This window comes from Ambystoma mexicanum, chromosome 6p, assembly GCF_040938575.1.
Source record: "Ambystoma mexicanum isolate Mex_15411 chromosome 6p, UKY_AmexF1_1, whole genome shotgun sequence".
NCBI lineage: Eukaryota > Metazoa > Chordata > Amphibia > Caudata > Ambystomatidae > Ambystoma > Ambystoma mexicanum.
Window position 1 is genome coordinate 1,543,232,224 of NC_090935.1, and position 20,092 is coordinate 1,543,252,315.

General features: G+C 42.5%; 1 protein-coding gene across 1 annotated transcript in view; it reads right to left on the reverse strand.

Annotated features, from left to right (window-relative positions):
• DNAH6 (dynein axonemal heavy chain 6) overlaps window positions 1-20,092 on the reverse strand; it is a 3,423,448-nt gene that overhangs the window by 244,595 nt on the left and 3,158,761 nt on the right. The window contains exons 66-67 of the mRNA XM_069626424.1: window positions 14,521-14,609; window positions 10,481-10,627 (exon numbers count right to left, since the gene is read on the reverse strand). Of these exons, the coding sequence (XP_069482525.1) occupies window positions 10,481-10,627; window positions 14,521-14,609 (236 nt within the window). The remainder of the gene's footprint in view (window positions 1-10,480; window positions 10,628-14,520; window positions 14,610-20,092) is intronic.

The window sequence follows — 20,092 nt, forward strand, 5'->3', positions numbered from 1 at the left end:
TGGCCCTCTTTGCAGGTGTGCTGGTAGGGGTGTCCTGAAGCTCGTCGTTTGGATCGGACCCTGTGGTGGAGTAAAGGAGGGCGAGGGTTATTGATGGGTCTGTGGGAATTGGAATGGCATTGTATCACATGCATTGGGGTGGTACCTGAGGGTGATTTGGGTCGGGGCCTTGGAGGTGCTTTCATTTGTGTGTGGAGTGAGGGTGCAGTTGTATGGCAGCCTGCAGTTAGGGTGTGCCTGCTGCACGTGTAGTGCGTGTTTTAGGGGTTTTTAATTATTTATGTATTTATTGTGGGTTTTAACGTGCGCTATCAGGCCGATGTGTGTGGACGTTCTCCTGGACATGTGTTTCTGTTGCACTATGTGGACACATGGTACTTCACATGGTTGGACTTTGTGGATTTGGCATTGTTTTATCTGGCCCACCTACCTGAATCTTCGGATGTCTGCACTCCTTTCTCCATCCCTCCGACTCCCTCTATGCTCTCCATTCCGATGGTGGAGGCACAGATTTCTTCCCAGGGGGTCAACTTGATGGGTGATTCAGGACCTCCCCCGGTGGCTGTGGCAATGTTGCGGTTGGCAGAGAGTATGCTGCGGACGCGTATCCGCAGGTCGTCCCATCGCTTTCCGCATTGCTGTGGGGTGCGGGGTGCAGTCCCCACCGCACTTACCCGCTGTGCCACCAGAGCCCATATGGCCTTCTTGTTTGCAAGTGCCGTCCTGGTCATTTGCGTGGAGAAGACGACGGCAGCATTCTCCTGGAGGGTCTCTGTTAGCACGGTGAGTTCCTCACGGGAGAAGTGGACCTGCCGCTTGCGGTCGCACGCTTTCTTCGCTACTTTTCCCATTTTTCTTGGTTTCGCTAGGGTGGATGACGGGTTGGGGTGTGTCTCAGGGTAGTGTTTTTAGTGGTTGTGTGGTTTTAGTGGTTTTATAGGTGTACGGCGGGATGTTTCCCGTTCCGGGCCCATGTTTTAACTTCCGTTTCCGTATATTTCCGGTCACCGTACTTTCCGGTAGGCGCACACTGCGGTGTCCGCTGTGATGGGTGGCGGTATTGCACCTAGGGCGCCGTACGGCGGCGGTGTGGGCCGTTTTGGGGTCATTTCCGCCATCGCGGACTTTGCACTTCCGCCATGCCGTGGTGCTCGTGCCCGATGGGTCGGAATGGGCCGCACTTTGCTCCTTCGTGCAATGGCGGAAACGCTATTTACGCTGTGGCGGTCCGGTCAGTCACTTTCCGCCAGGGTCGTAATGAGGGCCATTGAGTCCATAATGAACAGCATGGAGAAACGGAAAGCAATATTTGGCCACATCTCACTTAGATGTCCGGAAGCTACATCCACCCCAGTTAATAAACACTGCCCCTCTATCACGGTGAACGAAAAGAAACTACGAAAAACAATGTTGCTTCTACCACAAACTATACCAACAATAAATTATCCAAAGCAAAGACCAAAAACTGAGGAAAGAAGCCCTCCAAAACATTTTTCATATGACTTTCAAGAATCCTTTTACACACCATTAGCTGACCAAGAAATCCAGAAACCAAGCACATCAATTCATACCAAGAAAACCCATAAACTGGACCCGCATATTGAGAATCTGACCGCCGATCAAATAAACCAGCCAAGAATTCCAACAACTATGATCGATTTACAAAATATGCTGATAGCAGTGTATCACAATCAATGATACCTTTTCTTAAATTACAAGAAGATTCCAAGGATGCTATTCGAGATCAAGCCACACTGTTAGCCCTAATTCACACAAAACAGGTATATATTGAGAAATTTCTAGCAACACTCGAAAAAAGATTGGATTCGGAAGCAGAGCAATCATTGAGATGGCAATAGAGACTATGTGAAATTGCAAGAGGTGATCGAGAAGAAAAAAATAGAGTCATGTCTAATGTTATGGCTTGGATGCAACCACCTCCACAGCTAAAGCCATTAGATTCGATTGCCACTAGAACGATACCGGACATACAATTAAACTTACCTAACAGACCTGCACCATCTGGAGAAGTACAAATTCCAGTTAGAGGTATCGAAAAATGTTCAATTCTGGAACCTACCATAGTTCCTTTAAACATAAATAAAGAAAGTCTCCCAAGAGCGGAAATTTTCCAAATTTTCACGCCAGGATCCAAGGCTACAAATGCGCAGATAGGAAAGCCACCAATAACAAAAAAACAAAAAAAACCTGGAAGCATTAAACAGAATGGTTCAAGGGCCTTCCTACATTCAATAAACCAACGAAACATATGATCACTCACTCTGTACCCTCTGCGAGGCAACTAAAGAAACCTAATGCCTTACCAGTGGAAAGCAGCGTTTCAACAAAACAACTACCTGAACCGCCAAATGGAACTGATCAGAACGTTTCAATCATCACAGATGACTTACTAGATCTTACTACACATACAGACCATCTGGAAGAAGATGACAATGAACACATTACATTTAACAAATCTAATCTTATTATCGTGGATGAGTATACAGCAATTACATCTCAAAGCCTGGACCTGACATGCGAGGACATATCAGATGTCTCAATGCTAGATGAAATCTCCATAGCCACAGAAACTACAACTGACGAAGGGCATGTAGATTTCTTATTACCATCTAGACAAACTAGAGAACATCAAAACTCCTATTTGGGGAGTCCACATGAAATGACGTACATGCCTGCTCACGACCGGACAGCCCGATCCATCCAAAAGTTAACAATACAAGATGGCCTACGAAATCGGAACCAGATTAGATATCCAGATTTCATTAACCCAATCTTAGATCGAACTCAATATATATTACAGATAGGAAACCAGACAATTCAAAATAAACGACTGATATTGAATCAGACTAATATGCTTCTACTATTAAACGCTATACCTGAACTCAAAATGATCTCAACGAGAGATATTAAATTAATAACCTTCCAAGATCACAGCCAACTGATAGAGTCTTACTCGAGCTATGGGATCGTGCGACATTCGAAAAAATACTCTCACAAACTGAAGCCCTAGAAACCTTGGGCTTCAGCTGCAATCCAGCATCGATAGAAACAACATTCGATGCACCAAGAAAGTGGAATAATTATACAAACCTTTTTCCACATAAGAACCTAGAGAGTGAACGACCGTTACATACAAGATACAACCCCAACTATAGGGTCCCTGGCCATCAAGAACCGCAATCATTGACATCAAGAGATTCCTTCTATCAAGGAAACGAGAACCACCCATTCTATCGCGACTACACTGAAGACGGTGATATTACCCAAGATCTATCATCTGTATCGTAACCACCAACCACGAACGACTCTCACTGGTCATTATGTAGCTGGAACACAAGGGGCAACTCACCTATTTAATCAGACAGCAACAAAATTCAAACTAAAAACTATAGTACGTCTGCAAGAAACATGGCTAACCAAATTACCTAGCTGCGACGGCTTCATTACTTTCCTCAATCCAGCAATAAAAGGCACCCTAGGAATACCAGCATCAGGATTTTTAACATTAATCCAAATCCTACCACAATGGACAATTGTATCTAGTAATAACATCAATCCATGGATACAAAATACTATTATTCAAATACAAGAATTCACTCCCAACAGCCATGAGCAATTAATATCCATTATGAACCTATACTGGAATCCTGCAACACTAAATGACAGCAAATTTCTGGACAATGTTTTCTTAACTATCGATCAAACACTTCTAGAGCATCATCACGTGGAATTCATTATTTGCGTTGATTTAAATATACATCTATATAATAAACTCGGCCAATGGATGGAGTATGCGGAACTGTCTATACGTGCAAAAAAATGGCACTAAGAAACTTCCACTCGTAACCTTAAACAAGTCGATCATCCAAATGATGGGATGGGCCAAACCATACCTACATGGGACAGCGACAAGGCAACAGCAACAGCAACAATAGACTATGTATATTTGTCAACACACCTATTTGATTCCATCACAGAGACAGTAATCAATACATCAACAAGAAGTGATCATAACCAAATTATTATTAACGGCTTTGTACTTGCACAACTAAAAAAGACTGATTTTCCGTACTCACAGAAGTCACTGGCAATAATCGTAATTTGCGATTAACTGCGGAACAATTAAGAGACCTCACAAAGCAAATCCAACAAACATCAACGCCAGATATTGACAAACTCAATTATGATGCCTTCTTGATTACTTTCTTAAAGCCAAGGAAGAATCAAATGAAATCACATAACCACCACTATAACACGCAAATCGTTCAGAAAAAGAAGAGATGCGCAAAGATATTCGCAAATTAAAACCAGTAAACGAAACTTCAATCTTCTCACAGAAGAAAAAAATAAAACAAAGGTACACAAATTGGAGGAAGCCATATCATGCAATATTACTACAAAATGACACAGAAACCATGTTGAAGACTTATAAGAACCACAATCCAAGACATCTGTGGAATCTTCTGAACAACAATGACCGTAATCAACAGCTTCTGGTAACAAACGTGACTATGCAAAAGTGGACAGATCATTTTACAAACATCTACAATGATTCTGTTACCACTCTGCCTCCAATTTCACAGACCGCAAACAACTCTTGGAAAATCGATTACGACAAGGAAGACCTGATCCAGATCTTTGGCAAACTGAACACCTCACGTGCCCCGGGCCCTGACGGCATATCAAATGCAATCTTAAAACAAAATACGGACCTGTGGATTCTCTTCACGATGCAACTCATAGAAACAATCAACAAACAAAATACAATCCCACCGTCGTGGAGAACAGCGATAATTGTCCCTATATACAAACAAGGACCAAGAGATAATCCCCAGAATTTTCGGCTGGTTGCATTATTAGATCCACTAGGCAAGATTTTCGCCGCACTACTCCTCAGAAAACTCAAAGAATGGCCCGTGAACACAAACCGATTTGCAGTGAGACAGACGGGATTTACTTCAAATGTAGGAACAAACGTAAATCTGCTAATAATGAATTTGACCAAGAATGAAGCAATAGAAAAAAAAACAGATATACGCTGCTTTCCTAGACCTATATATGGCATTCGACTCTATCTCAAGAACACGATTATGGGAAAAACTATCAGCTTGGAATTGTCCAAAAGAGATCTTAGAGCCAATAAAATTATTACATTCCAACACCGCAATTTCTGTAAGACTCACAAAGAATGGCACAACTACTCCTTTGATAGCGACAAGGAAAGGATTAAAGCAGGGCTGCCCTCTTGCAGCCACTTTATATAACCTATACACAGCAGACTGCGAAGATCATTTAAAAGATACGACTTTGAATCCGCCAAAACTGAATTCTGTTCCAATTTCAGCACTATTCTATGCAGACGACGGTGTCCAGACATTTGGTCGACCTAAAACTGGTCGAATGACATTTGGTCGACGCAATTTGGTCGAAAACCAAATGGTCGATTTTTTTTTTTATTATATATTTATTTTTCGGGTTTTCGTTTTTTACAAAAATGGGTTTTTAGAAAAAAAAAGGGGGTTGGGGGGGACCCCCCCCAAAAAAAAAAAAAAAAGGTGAAAATAAAAATACAAAAAAATTCGACCATTTGGTTTTCGACCAAATTGGTTCGACCATTTGTCTGGTCGACCAATTTTTTTCGACCAAATGTCTGGTAACCGCAGACGACATCATCCTGCTAGATAAAACCATTTCAGGATTACGACAGAGTTTACACCTTATGGGAACCTACATGAAGATAAACGAACTAAAGATCAACACCACAAAGACCAAAGTCATGGCCTTAGTAAAACTCCCATTTAAGAAACATCCAGTACTAAAACTCTCTATTGATAACATCTCTCTAGAAGAAGTCCCAACCTTCAAATACCTTGGGATCACGTTAAACCAGTCCAAAACAGAAAAGCAATGGTTTGATACTGTGGAAACGAAAACTCAATCACTAGCCAGACAGGGATGCCTTTTACACCGAAAATATGGTAAATTTTCATTTAAACCAATTATAACATCCTATAGGCAGAAAGTAATCACTTTAATTACATATGGCAGTGATGCAATGATCCACACACTACCTAAAAATTGGACGAAATTTGAAGCAATTTTCTGGAGGAAGATCCTAAGATTACCAGATTCATACCGAATGCAGAGAATCAGTTATGAAGTCGCGACACAATCACTATCCTCTATAGTGATATGGAAGCAACTAGATTTCCTAAGGAAACTGCTGATAAAGGACAAAATACCAGCCATAGAAATTCTGAAAAATAACCCAATCGCTTCGTATAATACATGTCAACGGAATTGGAAAGAACAATTATTTCAACAATTAAAAGATGAAGATATATCACTTGAAACTCTCATGAACAGACCTCAATATGCAAATCGTAAACTGGCAAGCAACGATTGGATTAGAACCTGTCAAATGAAAACCCTATATTCAAGAAATTTCCAAAGCCATCTAGATGTTCGAGCGTTAAATGAAACTCCAAAATACATGGAACTATTTCCTGATGAAAAGATCCGCACAGTGTATATGGCGACCCGTCTGAACAATCTGCCGACAAGAGCTTGCAATGGTCGGACAAATCCCAAAAACCGACAGACATTGCTGCTTTTGTAAAGATAGAGAAGAACCAGAGACAATAAATCATCTAGTAATGATCTGTCCTGAATTGATGCATGAGAGAATGATTTTTGGCAAATTCTTTAACATATCAACTCAACAGATGGATAAAGAACTGCGATGGGCACTACTATTGAATGGACATGAAAACAAATTAATTTTCACGATAGTGCAGTTCTTACAACATATCTTAGGACTAGAGGCTGGAAACTAACCAAAACCTTAGCAAAGACAATGACGAATATTACTTTAGTTGCCTCACAATGACAAAAAGAAATCCTTTTTATTTACATGTGTTATACTTTTTCTTTTTCTCTTTTCTCTCCTGTTTTTCCCTATGAATTTTTACCCACTCGAATTGTATTGTCTTAAAAATGAAAAGTGTGTAACAAACTAAATCATTAAAAATATATATATAAATAAATAAATACATAATGTAATCAATATCTTAGTTGGTAATAATACAAATCGGCAAATATGCAGTATTGGACTGAAAGCTTAGCAGCATAACAGAAATCGCCTAGGGTTTGTGCAATTCATGAAATTGTGGTCAGTAACACTATGCAAAGTTCGGTACACATGTTGCAACTAATAATCATAATACTAATAAAAAACTTAAAAATATATATAGTAGTTATGCCCACAGGCATGCTGCTTTATTGTGCTATAAATAGCGTGTGGAATTTTAACGGCACCTAATTACTAACAGAATAATCAAAACATGTTTTGCTTTTGTAGCAGACATGTATAATTCTTCATGTTGCAAAGATGGAACAGTTATTGTATTTGCACTTAACGTTTTGTTGACATTTAAAAGGAAGATGTACATGAATCGATGAGTGTATTCAGACACTGGGCAAAAGTAAGCCATTAAGGAATACCCCAAACCCTTACCAGTGTGCTACTGCTTTCCAATACATCGCAGTTTGTGGCTGCCTATTTTCATTAACAACATCGCCCAAACCACTTTGCCCCTTTATACCAGTCAGATATGTGGAAGAACAGCTCTGAGCTCAAAGCCCCCCTGCCCTGATCACCAGTAAATTCATCCGAGACATCTAGTTGAGTTTACCTTCGCCATACCTTGGCAAGATATTATAAAAGAGTCTTTTGTTTTCTTTCTTACTTCACAATGTACCTCTAAATTCATTTTTTAAAAAGTACACGTTTTTTGCACATCTTCCCTGGTGGGAGCTAGAGAGACTTTCACAGTCTGAGTATCCTCTTTTGAGCATTCATTCCCTCTTTGAACAGCCTATATATTTCTAGTAGATCCAAATTGCAAATGCCTGTGCCATCTGTGAGCAACCTGAAGCTGTCTCACCCGCTAGTCTCCGGGGATCTGTCTATCCAGGTGGCCAGGACAAGGCCATCACTATTGGATCCAGTTCCTGGTAGTGGACCAGTACAGGAGGATCACCTGGATGGGGGGTTCTTGGGAGTGGGACACTGACGGATGAGACACGGTTTCCCTTTTCTTTCAACACCCTTTCACCATCCTACCACGTAGGACATTCAAACCCCCCGCCCCCTTCCAACACTAACACTTTTGCACAACACACCAGAGAACCGAATAACACCAGAGCCATTTACCTGACATGTCCCAATACAAGGGTCAGGCAGAGTCAGGCAATTGATCAGAACCACACACACCTGATGGCCCTTTCCTTTGCCCACAGGGATAAAAGGTGGAGCGAGATAGCACAGTACCAGCATGGCAGACAGCATGACGGCACAGTTAAGCAGGCACGGCAGTTCAAGAGAAGGAGAAAGGTGGCAGGAATCGAGAGGGTGGCTACGAGAAAAGCGAACATGCCCTTTTTATCCAAGGCCCGAGGAACATCTGTGGAAGGGGACATAGGACCATGACCAATAGCACAAGTGTCTTGCAGCAGATGTCAACGGTACACTGGGCAAGACTATGCGGATAAGCAGGAGCGAGCAAAGCTCCAGCGACCGTGGTACCGGCCTTGACTCCAGTGAAGAGAAAAGCCAAGCGGTTTATCACAGCCGGTGAGCCGAGGGGAGAACCAATAAGAACCGGGCTGTGTTCAATGAAAGTCACAAAGTGGCAATTTGAAGGAAGTTCAAAGAACTGTGAGATTGTGTAATGGAAGACAAGCTGCAGAGGGAACCAGCACCAAGTGGGTGCTAATTCAAGAGACTCTGGTCGTCCCAATCTTGATTGAAACAACAGATACCAGAAGGCCGTAGGTCAAAGTGATCATACAGGAGGTCAAACAAAATCACCTTACAATCGAAAGAATTCGATCTGCAAAAAGGGAAGTGAATCCCGCACTGAGAGAAAGCAAGGGAAGTCAATCCCGCAGTGAGAGAAAAAACGGGATTGAATCCGACACTGAGATAAAGCAAGGGAAGTGAATCCCACCATAATTGTGAAAGTAAAGAGGGGTCAACGTCCAGAAGAGGGAGACCCAGGGGTGAGCCATTATCACCCTGATCAAGTGAACCTGAGAAAGGGAGGTTCACAGTGAACTGCTGAACGGATATTAGGATTAGCGAACGTGTGAGCCATTATAAAACAAGGAGAAGTACACTGTCCTGCTTGCCGTTTAGGGTCCCAGCCCGACGGAGGGATAAACCAAGAGACATTGAAAAGCAAAGTGGAGTGAACTATCCCGCTTGTTATTTGGGATCCGAGCCCGGCCGAGCGAGATCCAGGGGCAGAAAAGTAGAGCCCAAAAAGTTTATTGGAAAAGGAACTGTTCATATATTTTGTTGAGAACGACTGAGTGGCCTGCGCCCAGAAGAGGGGGACCCAGGGTTGAAATCATCACCCAAAGTGTTCTGAGGGGTCATCATCCCGAAGAGGGGGACCCAGGGGTGAAGCCATCACCCAACCTGAACTGTGGAATAGAACTTTGTGTTTGTTTGTTTGTTGGATACATCAAGCTTCGAAGGCAAGAGACTTTACCATCAAAGAACCTGATAGCCGGAACAGAATTGTCGGGTTGTGCTGCGAAAGCTTGAGCATATGCTGTGCTCAGGAGGCCCACCTTATCACGTGCAGAAAACATGGGGAAGGGAGACCCCAGGCAATCGGATCCTAACTTATTATTTGAGAACACGTCTTTCTTTTTTTAAACCTTATCCCACACTTTTTTGTATTTAGCGTAAGGAATTGGCAATAGGTTTATTCTTAACATAAGCCCTTTAATTTGACTCAATGTCACTAGGACTGCCTTATTTTTCATTTAATTGTTGACGCTTGCGCCCATCATAGATTTAGGTTTAGATTAGGCGTTTTTCCACTGGGCATTACATTTTTCAATAAACACCCTTGAACTGTGATCACTTGTGTCTGTCTTGCGTGTTGCCACCATGAGTTCCTTACACATCCTGAAGAATGAGTGTCAGAAAGTCAAATTGCAGGTGTGCTCATTGATTCGGTCTACAGAATGTGCACACCTTGCTACATTTTAATTAGGCAAAGATACTACAATTGGTGATATTAAAATGTAGTTTCAGCATCTCCATAACAGTAGAATCAGCTAGGTGTTTGGAATAATTTTTGCTGTGGTACATGTTATTTAACCTTTGGCCACTACCAGACTCTGTATAGAATCTCTATTCAGACCGACAGAGTGTACTGAAACCTATGGTGACAAATACTAGGTATCTTCGTTTACATGTTACACAAAACAGGAGAACCTACCGAAATAGTTTGTTACTAAAGTTCATTTACTCAAACCTCTACACATTGGTGGTCAAAATATGCTATATATTTAATGGCAATTCAATGTTTCTCAGGTTGAAGTGGAGCACCTATTCGGCAATCTTCAAAGTATTATACTGGTTGCAGAGAAAAAGGCATACCTGAATAATTGCATGGAAGAAACAAACACCAAAAATGACTTTTCGCCATTGGTTTCCAAGAATATGCTCCTCAAAGAATGTGGGAGTAATTTCTGTGAATGCTCTTCTGATGTTTGCTCGAAGTCCTTTTGGAGGCTCATTTGTAACCTAGGTAGACACAAAGAAATTAGTGTTACCCTGCTGAGACATGATTGAGAAATTGTAATGCTTTCTACTTTACAGTCATTCATATATACTTTTAATTTGTGAGCAAACCTCATACTAGAATCAATACGTAAAACATCTGTGGATCAATTAAACTACAAGATTTGATTGAAAAGTAATTTAGTTGGATAAATTAGACGTCCAGGCCAAAACACTATACAATTCTGAAAGGGAACGGCTGCGCTATGTAAACACTATTCCCCACTGACAGTGCTTCCCTGTATTGCATGCATGTCTTCAGAATAAGGTAAACCAAAGTCGCAAATACTTGGCAGAGTATATTTATAAAGAATTGGATTCTCAGGGTCTGAGGATTTAGACTAGCATTTTGTTAATCACTGTGGAGGGGCTGCATGGGGACACTCTTACAGAATATGTCAAAAAATGTATTGATTCTCGCAGCACATTATTTGGAATTTAAGGAAGGTATAGTGCTCGATCAAGGTCATCCAGGTGGCCCATAAAGAAAATGTTAAATTGTAGTCTAGAAGTTAAAAAGAAATCAGTCAAGTATTCCAATCTGGTAAAAGCAGAAAAGGGTTACTAAGATCTTTGAAAGATACAAATAACAGTATGTCCTTGATTGTCCTAATGTATAAACCTGGCCAAAATAGCCTGTGGAACATCATGAAGATTTTAGCTCATTACTCTTGGATATGTTTGTGACTACATCTTGAAACATCCACATATGGGATTCCCATGGCCGCTATACTTGTAATGGATGAACAATACGCATTCTCCTGGGATATGTTTATAAGGCAGATGCCTAAGGCATTACTCAAACTATAGTTGAACCCCCAACTTCAAGTAAATATTACCTACTTAAGTTAAATAAAACATTTTGTTTGACTGGAACAGAGTCCCAAATTCACATATGAATATCAATACAAGGAACTTCAGATCTGCTGTCCAAGCCTTAGTCCTCTCCCACCTGGATGGTGGTAATGCCCTCAGGGAAGGCCTTCCAGCAACCACTCTGGCACCCCTGAGATGTAACGAAAATGCTGCAGCATGATTCATCAAAGGACCATGAAAACTCGACAACAGAATACCGAACCTCATCGAACTTCACTGGCTTCCGCTGCAAGCACATATCATCTTTACATTTTTATAAATATAATTGTTTTTTATAACACAGTTAATACGGAAGAGGTTTCTAAGCGCTGAACCGGGATTCGAACCTGTGTTGCTCTGCATCATCTTGCTTCCAAGATGAGCGCATTGCCACTGAGCTATACTACCCATGCAAACACTCTCCTGCATCATCTACAAAGCAGTCTCCTTCAAGATCCCAAGCTGCCTTGCTAAGAAACTCAGCATCTCCATAGGCCCTTAATCTAAAAGAAGCAACTACATGTGCACACTTGAACTTTGCCAGTGCCGGAGAAGACGGTCATACTCTGTTAATGCCCACAGACTATGGAACCTCCTTCCCATCAAAAACAGGCTTGTCACATTGCAAATACATTTCAGGAGGGAGATCAGTACCACCCTCTTCAAGAAATGGCTTCTCCTTAACACCTAGACCCACACACCCTCGGCTCCGCTCCTCACTTAAGCACAGACTGAGTAAATCTTAGCCCATATTTTCTCCCCTGATTGCTTGGAGATCCCTTGATGCAAAATTGCCCGCCCCTTTGTTCCCGGGTCCCTTGAATTGATCTGATGTAATCATTTTCCCCCGCCAAGTATTCCCTGCTATGACTCTGATGCTTCCTGAAGCTAGGTCCATGCTCAATAAATATCCTAATAATAATCAATGGTACAAAGATGTTTCAGAAATTGGCGGAGGTGGGGTCTAAAATACTGTCTCCTGAGGAGTTTGTATAAAAACGGACTGATACTTCCTTGCTATTTAGGCTTGGGGCACTACCAAAGAAAGACTTCTTTATATTTCTGAAGAACACCAATTTCCTCCTGACGTATTCCAGGGTGGTCAAGGTTGCCAGTTAATCAACAGACAGCCCTTCTTGGCATTAGTAGACAGATGATTTATTATGCTTACCCCTTGCTACCGAATATGATGATCATGAAGATCAGAGACTGCGGAGCACATTCCTTTCCGCTAGTCCCCACTTGGACTTGCCAAATCTGGTCTCTGAATGCCAAAAGATGAGTTTACAGGGTCCAGTTAATGCTTTGTACAAACAAGGCAAGTCTTTCATACAGTGCCAACAGTACAGGTACAGCACAAGGGCGCTTTGAAACACAATGTCGTGCCGTATGAAATAAAATAAATTACCAGAATGGTTAGAGATAGGGGACTCACACATTTTAGAAGAATGCAATAATATATTGGCTTCTGGAAAGACTTCAGAAAGGTAAAGTTATGGGTGGGTATGGGATATCTCTGCAATGTGAAGCATGAATTGTTTTAATTATAGTGGCAATACCTTTCAACTGAAGCATAAATACCCTTTGATCAACACATGTGACTCTTAAAGCAAGTTTCTTATATCGGTCTCACTTGTTGGAAGAGTTATTGGGATACTTGCATTCAATATTGAGCATCATTTGCTTTATATCGTTTGGATGAAATACCCTTTCCTAACATGCCTCATAGTTGCATCAGAGGCAATCTCTTCCATAATGTCTGTTCTTCCTCAGGCATCACAGGACTAACGGTATAGCTGCTTCACATACAACGTTAGGTGCACACAAACATCATTTTAACAGAGATGCAGAATCCTCATTTCATACAATACACTGTTTCATTCCACACTCCTTCAAAACATTGAAACTAAAGAAAAATAAAACTACTGTGAAAAAAGGCTATACATGCATAACTACAAAGATGTGTTTGTTACCACTAGTAACAGTATCAAATCAAAAAAGGACTCCTAAGTAAAAGCAATGTTACCAACAATAAAGAAATAAGCTATCTTTCCCATATAGTTGCATAGACTGCCCTGAATACCTGACTTTCTCAGACAACATATAGATTCCAAGAATTCTGTGCTGGACTTTGGAAGTTGGAGTCAGACAATGAAGTCAAGAAGCTGCATGGTCCTGGAGGACCTCCTAGTCCCATCTAATGTGCACAATCAGTAGGTCGGGACCAGAAAGGGTAGTAGTGGGCCATAGTTTGTGGTTGGTAGCTGGGAAAGTCTGGTAATCACAGATTTAAGGACCTGAATCAGAGGGGCAGTGTCGGTCTGGAGGAAGAGGCCATGAAAGATCCAATGATATTCATGCTGGTTATGGACCAGTTGTAGTCTGTGCATTCTTTGTGACCCTTGGTAATGTCCCAGACTAGAAAATGGAAGGTAGCCAAATGTAATGGTGTGATATGAAAACACTGAGTTATCAAAACATGAAATTGGGATCAAAACTGTCAAAAATCAATGTGAGCTGCTCCTTAAACACCCACGTTACCGACAAATACATTGTTTTTCATTGTCGGCTGTAGCTTGGGAACCTATCATATGAAACATCTCATCATGTTGAACAGGTAATTCTAAAGTCAAACATACAATGGAATGGGGCTCATTATGACTGTGGCTGTGGCAGAATCAGAATGAATTACGATGATCACTTTTACCATCCTATAGGCAAAGTAAAGGAAATGCCTCCATCACTTGGTTGGAGGTTTTTTCATTCACTTTATCTCGAAAACTAGAGGAATTAACGTGGACAAAAATCCCACTAATGGACTACATGAATGGGGACTGTCACTGCCTTACTGCCATTCATAATCTGCCAGCTGTGTCCCTAGAGCTAGTGCTGAAAATGGCAATCATGCTTGCTGGTACTGTCACAGGAATGACTGTAAAACTGGTAATAAGACCCAATGTATTCAATCTGCAGAATGCCCAAGTATTAGATTTTCACTGTACCTTGACCGAATTCTGTAACACAGTGACAGGAAATGTGTTGCTTGGCATAGAACTTAGGAACAGTCGGAAGTGTTCATTGATTGTAGCATCTGAAAAATAACGTGTTAAAGATAAAGAGATTGTCATTACATTGATGTATACATATGTACAACTTCATACACAGAGTACGCTGTTGGAGGAAAGTAACAAGAGAAATCCCTTGTCCCTACGTTTTCATTCCTAATTGTTGTCTTTCAATGAACACCATTTCAACCAACCCACACTGTTAACAAGTTGCAGTGGACACATATTAAAATGCTTCCCTAGTATTTCATCAGCAGCTATATGACGTCATCCCCAGTCTTCAAAACGATACACTGCGTTCAGATTCTAGAAGTTCTATTATGTCTGTTATTTAATAGCTAAATTATGGCGACCTACTTGGATGCAGGCAGCCCAACACAGTACGATAGGATGTTCTAGAAACCAGCTTCCACCAACACTAAGCTCAGAGATGACAACATAGGTTATAGTCCGTAGAACATAGGTGCTATGGAAATTATTAATTATTTGAATTTAATACAATAGCAATATGACAACAAAACGATGGTGAGGGATGTCAAAGTAAAGGTCGGGGTACACATTGTTATCAAGAGAGGATCTGTACAATAAGAACTGTGCAGGTTGATCCCTTCTTTCCGGAGATGCAGGATGTTTGGACAATATGCAAGCGTTGTATTTATAAGCTCCTAATTCTAGATTTATATAAAAACGTTTAGATAAAAATTCAGTTTTTGTCTTAAATTACGGTCCTGAAGAAGGTGGCCCATCACCCCAACGCCATCGAAACCGGACAACCCTTGTGGTCATGAGGGCTCTCATGACCTTTTCTGATATCTCCCACCAAATCAGAGAGATACTATTGTCTGTACACTCACATAGAGTGAGATGTTTTTATAAGAGCCATTTTAGCTTTTAGCTCTGTTCTTTGCGAATGGGCATTCCATCTGAACTTATTGCATTCCAGCTATTGAGACCTGTGGGCATAATTAAAGTTGAATCTGAGTTGGGAATACAACAAGTTGACCTGTTTTCAGGTTGCCACCACCTAGATTGGGCGGCGACAGAATCTAATAGACAGTTCTGTCTTTTGCTGCAACAGCCATTTGGAAATGCTCTGAATATTTGACATTTTTGTTTTGAACCAGATACATGCCACCAGTATAGAAGGCTAGGGACAGCTCTCTCCTCTATCTCTCTTAGATAGGCATTACACCACGCGCAACCTAGGGCAAGGCATCCCCAACAAGGGACAGGGTGTTCTTCCACAAGGCTAGTCTCGGTTAGCTGGACGTCCTTCCCCTCCTTCAGTCTGAGCGTTTATATTAGTATTTGTCTAATCTGTGTATTTTTGAATCACCACCCTCCTATATAACCGTTGTTTTTGTGCTACCACATTGTATCCTGTTAACGGTATAATAGGACGACAACGGTTTACCCGTGTCCCTTTGCTTCCACAAGCTTACCCTGTTTGTTGGAATGCAATAAAAGGCATGACTGATTATGAGGCTGAAGGAGCAAGAAATAGATCTGAAAGCAGCAAATGTGGCACTAGCATCCACCAAAGAGATGTCAGAGCAATGCTGAGTGTGTTTAAATATGATGACGAATCCAAGGAGTTTGTTCCCTCACCCCAACCGGGAGCCATCTCCTTTGTGACTAGGAAGGTGAGCCTGCTATGCCTAACACCCCGTTGGGGACATGGCAAGTGGCATCCCCCAAGGGGTGAACCCCCCCCAGAGGGGACAGGAAATCCCCAAAAAGGGATATAGGTTATCACTTCCTTCCATCCAAACTCTAATACCTGTGTTGCCTATGAGGAAGCTGAACCACATAACCTAAAATGTCCTGTTAGAACTGCTTGTTTGATTTCTGACCCCAAGTGTCTACAGTCTTCCCCTGAAAGAGCAGAACAGTGGATGGCCCAGAACCCTAGGAGTGCGCGAGACAAAGAGCCAATCAAACGAGGCAAATAGAGAAGCCCACAAGGCTGGAAAGTGCCAGGATCCTCGTGGGAGGTGTGGTAAGGCTGCACAAGAGTACGCTAGCTGAGACAGTGAGAGTGGCGGACAGGCTGCAGAGAGATCACAGCACCCATCTTGCAAACAGCCAGAAGGGCCCAGACCCGAGGAGCGGAGAAGAGCGAGAGACCGGCGTGCAGGGAAGCATCCGGCAGAGCCGAATTGGAAGCCAGCGGGAAGTGAGAGCAAGCAGCATCTGAAATGGAACCCACTTGACGCTTCACATAAGCCACTCTGTCAGACAGACTCAATGGCCGTCCCAGGTAGCACTGAAGAGAAAACAATGACACAAAGTGGCTCCAGAAAACCGGGAGGAGGGTGGAGAATCCAAAGCAAGGAGCATACCGAGGGCGGAGAGATCCCATAGAGACCCCAGGCTTGGCAGAGCATAGGAAAGCCCCAGAGTGAGGACAACCGTAAGAAGCCCCAAGCAAGGATTAGCCCAAAGAGACCCCATGCATGGTTGGAACTGTGCATGTAAGCCAGGAGCATATGGTAAATAGAGTTTGAGCACTAGGAACTTGTGGGTTGCTGCGCCTGATTGTTGTTACCAATCTTGATTTCTCCGGTAGCCTGTAGGTAGAAACTGGAGGGCCTGTACTTGTGGGCCCAAAAGTGTGTGTCCTGTACAGTTAAATGTCGAGGTGTATTAAGTCTGGTGTGCGCGGCGTACACTTCCTAGAGGATCCACTAGGAAGTGTACACCAGGCACACCAGACTACAGTCACCTGTGATGACTACAAGGAGCCCTGACCTAAAACCCCTGCTCCCCATACACCCAAGGACATTACTGGGCACCAAGAGATCTCTCTTCGCTTCAAACTTCGACCCATTTAAGGACTTAGATTAACCAGCCTTGATAAAGACCTTTACGGGCGAAACACGTTTTGGCACCACATGAACAACAGAGTTAATACACCTTGACATTTAACTGTACAGTGGACAGTTAAGCAACTTATCAAGATAAAGACAAAAGCAAATAAATAATAAATGCTAAACAATGAATTGTGTGGATTCTACCTACTTACTCAGTTGCGTGGGGACAAGACTGTATATTCTTAACACCAGCCCCAATCGAGTAGAAGCTAACAGCAAGCTACCTATGGTAAATAGACTTCAGGGTGGGGGCAGAAACTAGCCACCGTCCATTTGTTCAGGTAATGGCTCAAAGAATGTGTTTGTTGATTTTATGTTGTTCTTTTGTCGTGGTAGGGACATAACTCACTATAGAATAGGATTCTGAAACAAGGACTTAATTTATGCAAGACAGCCTGACAATTACCCCTTTTTACGTCTTTTCCTTCTAGAGCATGGCCAGGAATCCTAAGCTTAGGGACAGTGCATGCCGTATTTCATGAAAGAATGCAAGAAACAATTCGAAAAAATACTCTGGTGCCAGTCTCCTGATTCAGGCTTATGACAGTATTTTTTTAAAGTATCATGGCTGATACATGCGGACCTCTTGGTTAGATAACTAGGAATGAGAAAGGCTTTTAAGAGCATAATGCAGTAGTTGCCCTGAGCGAAAAAATAGTAGAATAAAAATTGGGAGGACAAGAGCACCCATGATACCAAATCATACCTCTACTATTTTCAAAGGGATAGAGTTGGACTTTGTATTTTAGTCTATCAGCAACAGCAATTACCCTCAAGCAATAGATTGATCTTGGCGGTTTGGTCATGCCACAAATTACAAACACATTATTACTACTCTACTCTAGGATCCAAAATTCCTGCTGTTGCCCATGGCCTGTCAAACAGTCTTAGAGAAGAACAAGTCATGTATTAAATGGGTAACATTTTTCTGATGAATACAATGGGCCTCATTATAAGTTTGCCGGTTCAGAAACAATGGTGCCTGTAAGCCTACCAGCACCGTTGTTTTCAAACCGGCAGACTACAAGTCTGCCTGCGGGAGCCGCTGTGCCCAACAGGTCTGACCCTGCCGGGCACAGCAGCCACGGTAGGCAGACTGTCATGGAAGCACCGGCACCGTTATTAATGGTGCCAGTGCTTCCGTGGTCTCCATTCCCACAGAGTCCCATCGGACTTTATGGGAATGGGCACTTACAATTTCCCAGCGCTGACTTCCTGGACTGCCCGCAAGTGTTACCGGGAAGTCAGGCACCAGTAAATCATTACGCGTCCAGCGACGAACTGCCGGTAGCACCGGTACGGTTACCACCGGAACCATAATGAGGTCCAATGTCTCCGTTCCAGATTACTTTTGTAAGAAATGTCCCTCTGCAGGGATGAGGCCTCATAATTGTTTTAATGGCCCTTGCTCAGTGCTGGGCGGCAACACACAATCACAGCATTGCAAGGGTGACCTCTTAGCTTCCACCATACGTGATGTTGAGGGTATATGGCACCATCTGCCTTAGCCCAACAGCTCCACAGATATTTCTTGCCACAGGAGGATTGGGAACATTCTCAGGTAATGTGTTGAAGGAAGCAGGGTGATAAGCAATCTGCAGAGGAGACAAAGGGCCTCATTACAAGTCGCCCGGTATGGAAATAACGGTGGCGGTAAACCCGCCGCCACCGTTGTTTCCATACTGGGTGATCTCGAGTCCTGCAGGCAGAGGTGTCATTCCCGTCAGGTCTGACCTGGCGTGCTTAACACCGCCCGCCTGCAGGCGGACGTGGAAACACCAGCACCATCACGAGATGGTGCCGGTGTTTCCATGGTCCCCATTCCCATTGAGTCATATGGGAATCAATGGGAAAGGGGATTTACCGAATTCCGCCTCTGGAATTCCCGGGTCACCGGGGTTGTAATGCCCTGGTAATTCCGGGAATCATGGAGGCGGAATGGTAAAACGAGTCCGGCGGTAACCGAGCTGGAAAAACCGACAGGTTACGGCCGGACTCGTTATGAGGTCCATAGTATCTGTCAGAACTAAGATTATCCATAGATTACATAACTTGTTGATTTTATAGATATCTCCTATGAAGATTCCTTATCTTTGAACTATTCGCCCAATAATGACTAATAATTCAGGACCGTGGGGCTTCAGATTCACCATTACAATTAAAAAAGAGAATTGCAAGCAAAGAAATGTTTGACTACTAATATTTCAATCAAAGGCTCAATTGCAGGCTCTATGTCTACACAGTAGCATCCCTCAAACCTGTGCACAGTCAACCAAGGTGTCACCCTCCAGATCTCTTGTATTGGTACCACGCTAAGCAAGGGGGGTCATGCCTGATTGAGCCTTGGTAGAATATGATACAATCCTCTCTGGAGTAGCACAGTGCTCCACCTCAAGATAAAGTCTAATACATTTCACAGTCCATTTAGAGATGGTATGCTTGGTCGCCCAACCATTCAGGCCCAATGGCAATTCGTTTGTATTGTCTTTAAAGAACACAATGCTCTTTTCCTGTAACTGTGAAAGGTGATGGAAATTGGTTGCAGTAAGGGCAGACTGATATGGAGCCTTCGATCTCTCTCTGAACACATTACTCTCACAATCATCTCCGTAAAATCACCACATTGCAACACAGCA